This window comes from Capsicum annuum, chromosome 7, assembly GCF_002878395.1.
Source record: "Capsicum annuum cultivar UCD-10X-F1 chromosome 7, UCD10Xv1.1, whole genome shotgun sequence".
Taxonomy (NCBI): Eukaryota; Viridiplantae; Streptophyta; class Magnoliopsida; order Solanales; family Solanaceae; genus Capsicum; species Capsicum annuum.
The window spans coordinates 92010823-92014394 of record NC_061117.1 but is presented as its reverse complement, the minus strand read 5'-3'; the positions used below and the strand labels follow the sequence as shown (position 1 = coordinate 92014394).

General features: G+C 36.2%; 1 protein-coding gene across 1 annotated transcript in view; it reads right to left on the bottom strand.

The window, feature by feature from the left end:
* Nucleotides 1-1712: 1712 nt before the first annotated feature.
* The window catches only part of LOC107877850 (RRP12-like protein), a gene marked incomplete at its 5' end in the record, with an annotated part of 10619 nt that continues 8759 nt past the window's right edge, over nucleotides 1713-3572 (bottom strand). Inside the window, 4 exon segments of the mRNA XM_047393618.1 lie at nucleotides 1713-2705; nucleotides 2870-3007; nucleotides 3360-3439; nucleotides 3530-3572. Of these exon segments, the coding sequence (XP_047249574.1) occupies nucleotides 2117-2705; nucleotides 2870-3007; nucleotides 3360-3439; nucleotides 3530-3572 (850 nt within the window).

Below are 3572 nucleotides of genomic sequence, written 5' to 3'. Positions count from 1 at the left end.
CTAAATAATACAATTGTATTTATTTTTTAAAGTTTTTTTTTTATTATATTTTTAAAATAAAATATTTTTTATAAACTATAAATGAACAATGTCTAGTTTAGGTGTCAAGATAAAAAGTCGTGCCAAGTTTAGAGTTTGACGACGTATTTGGCCAAGAAATTATGACTGAGTTGTTATGTATTTAATCATAATTATTATATTTTAAAAAGAAGTCCACCAAATTGGAATAATCGTGGAACGCAGTCATTTTATGAAATATTATATTAAAAGATCTTAGCGGACAATAGATAATATGTTACAGGGTTGAACTTTACAACATGAACGTTGAGGCAAGACGCAATCTGTTGAACTAGATATAATGAGTGGCAACAATTGGGGAGGAAGCTCAAATCTTCATCTATCAACAGGTGCTTAAAGGAAAGGGAAAAGGGTCAAATTTACCCCTCTACTTAAGTTTAACAGCTAAGTTAATCCTTCGTCATACTATGGGGTCATATTTGCCCTTACCGTTAGCAAAGTATTCACTTGTGCCCTTTAATTTAACAGAATGATCCAAATTACAATAAATTATCCATTTTTAAAGATAAACTCATTTTCTATTCTAATCAACCCATAAGCTCTCAACATAATCCACCACAAGCCTGAAAAGAGCACTTTGTGTTCGTCTCCTTCGACCTCTTAAATCCACATTTCAGAAAAAGAACTACCGACTTTTTAAGTAACTTGTTAAAGATACACTGCTGTAGAACAAGCTAAAACAACACAGATCAAATGAAATACACAAAAAAATAAGATCGAGAGCTGAAATTTAGACAGTTCAGAACAAATAAGTATAAGATACAACAAAAATGCAGCTAGAATTAGCAAAATGAAGTACAACAAATAAGAGATCAAAAAACAGAAACATGAAATTGGGAAAGCCAGTTGGAACATAGCTTACTAGAGAGAAGAGGGAAGAAGAGTTGAACGAGAAAATTGATTAGAACCAATGCAGAACTGAAGAGATTCGATGCCAAAAGCCTCTTTTTTATCTGTTCCTCTTTGTTTCTTTTTGTTTTTTCTTTTTTTTATTGGTCTTTTTTTCCTGATTTGTCCAGGTGATATATTCAGAGGAGATGTTTATGCACTGCCTAATCTCAGAATTGATACTGATACGCTGTCATCCAATATTTGGTTCTTGATTTTTCTTCATAAATACTAGTAGCTATCTTCAATTCTTGTCTCGAAACTCCCGAAACTTGAAAAGGATGGTTGGAATTTTAAGCTCCGGATGCTTGCATATTGACAAAGTACCAAACTTTATCCTCAATTCCCAAAATGCTCAACAAGGAAAAAGTTTGCTTCAAGAAAAAGAAAGCAAATAGACTGATGAGTACATCTTCTTTGAGTTCATCAACTCTGTTACAATTCCAAATTTGTGACGTTCTCTTAAGTTTTGAAGAACATTGAAGAGAACCTCTCTTGTCCTTGGGTCATATTTTGGTTAATTTGGGTCGGGCAGGTTAATTAGAATAGGAAATGAGTTTTATCTTTAAAAATGGATAATTTATTTTAGTTTGGATCATTCCGTTGAATTAAGGGGCATAAGTAAATACATAGCTAACGGCAAGGGCAAATATGACCCCATAGCATGACAGAGGGTAAACTAAGCTATTAAACTTTAGAGGGAAATCCTCCTTTTTTGAAACTGGTAACTCAAAAGGAAATCCTTCTTGGTTGAAACTCAAATCAAATACTTGAAATAAATTTACTAGTATATTACAAATGATTCGGATATACTTTTTATGTACTTGCATATTGCAAGAATATATTACCAATGACTGACCAACTCAAGTAGCTTGTATCGAATGCATTTGCAAATACGTGTACTCAATTTCCTACCTACAACCCTATCAAATATCCAGATCACTTCAACAGGTGAACATGGATTGAATTAAATGAGAAAACGGTAGATGTAAAAAGCATGGGGTACTGGATATGCAGAAGCTCCAAGTGCAAACTTCAATATGAAAAGCACGGGGTACACTGGATGTGCAGAAGCCCCAAGTGCAAACGATGGCACAAAATCTAGGGAGCCTCTGGATGGAGCTCTTCATCTTGACCTATCATCATCAAATCAGACTTCACCTTCATCCTTTTTTGCACTGATTCTCTTTTTAGTCTTGGATCTCTTTGCAGACAGCACAGACGATGCACTCTTGCCTTCAAGCCTTTTTGTTAGCTTCACAACGCTTGCCATTCCTTTTCGTGCTGCTGCCCGATGTTCAGGCCTCCGGCTCATCATCTTGCGGTCAAGGGGCCAGTAGGCATAAGGCTCAAGTTTGTCTTTCCTTTTGACATCACCACCTGCCCTCTTGCTTGCATACTCGGTTCCAGTGTAGGCCCATCCTGAATCAGACGTCTTCCTCCGTTTCTGAGTTTTCCTTGAGCTCTCAGAGAAGCGACTCCCTGCTTTGCTTCTTACATCCAAGTCATCAGTAGGTGGCTTGACTTGTTTTTGCTTCTTATCTCCCTCGTGAATGATCAAACGGCCTTCAGAGTTTATTTCTGCCTCATCTTCTGACTCGGGCTTCCGCTTGAGATTGCCAGATGCTCTAAGAGCTGACCTGGTCTTCTTCTGGTCAAGTAAGTCAAGTGGCTCATCATCTAATTGATCAAACAGATCTTCCAGCAAATTTCTGGCTGCTTTCTGTGATTTCTTGGACCTGGAAATATGGAATACACCCCACTCATCTTACATGTGAAATATAGTCTAAACAAGAAAGCATCATTAGTTTCCTTTTAAAAAGGATATAAACTTCCTATGTACTGTAAAACATCTTCAAGATCATAAATAGTAACCATTACATCTTAAAACATTCCCACTAACCGTAATAAAGATGCTTTGGACTCTGATACTAACGTAGCCTTGCTCTTACTACTTATGTCCATATATTCTGCATCACTATTCTCAGATTCCCCATCATCGAACTCGGAAAAGATTTTTGTATGATTCCATCTGCTTAGTCTGTAACAAGATGGAAAATTTAATATCACAAATATTATAATAATATTTGGCAAGATACCACGGCATTGAAATGATAAGCTTTTTATCCATGCAAGACAAAGATGAGAGGTCTAATGAGCCACCATTGTCCACCTTATTTGGGATAAATCTAAAGATTTAATATTAATACTGGTCAGTCAAAAAAGAGGGCAAACGCAAACATCCTTTTCATGACAAAACTTGTTCCAAACCAACCAAGGTACATAAAATACTGGATATGTCTTCGCCGCTTCACCATGTGTCGAACATCTGATATTCTTGTGTTTATTGTTCTCAACTTCATTATGCAGGTATACGGAAGAAAGAAAAGAACCTTGATGTTGTTGCTTTTGTCATAAGCGATCTGCTTTCCTCAGAATTTGAGGCGAGTTTCTTATCTCTTCGCTCCTTGATCTGCTTTTTCATCAGAAGAATAAAGAACTCATCTGAACATTTAATATCCCACGAGAAATTCCACAGGTTAAAGTCCAGTTCATAACTGACCTTTCTTATGTTAGTAAGGAGTTTCATGTGTTCTTCAGGCATC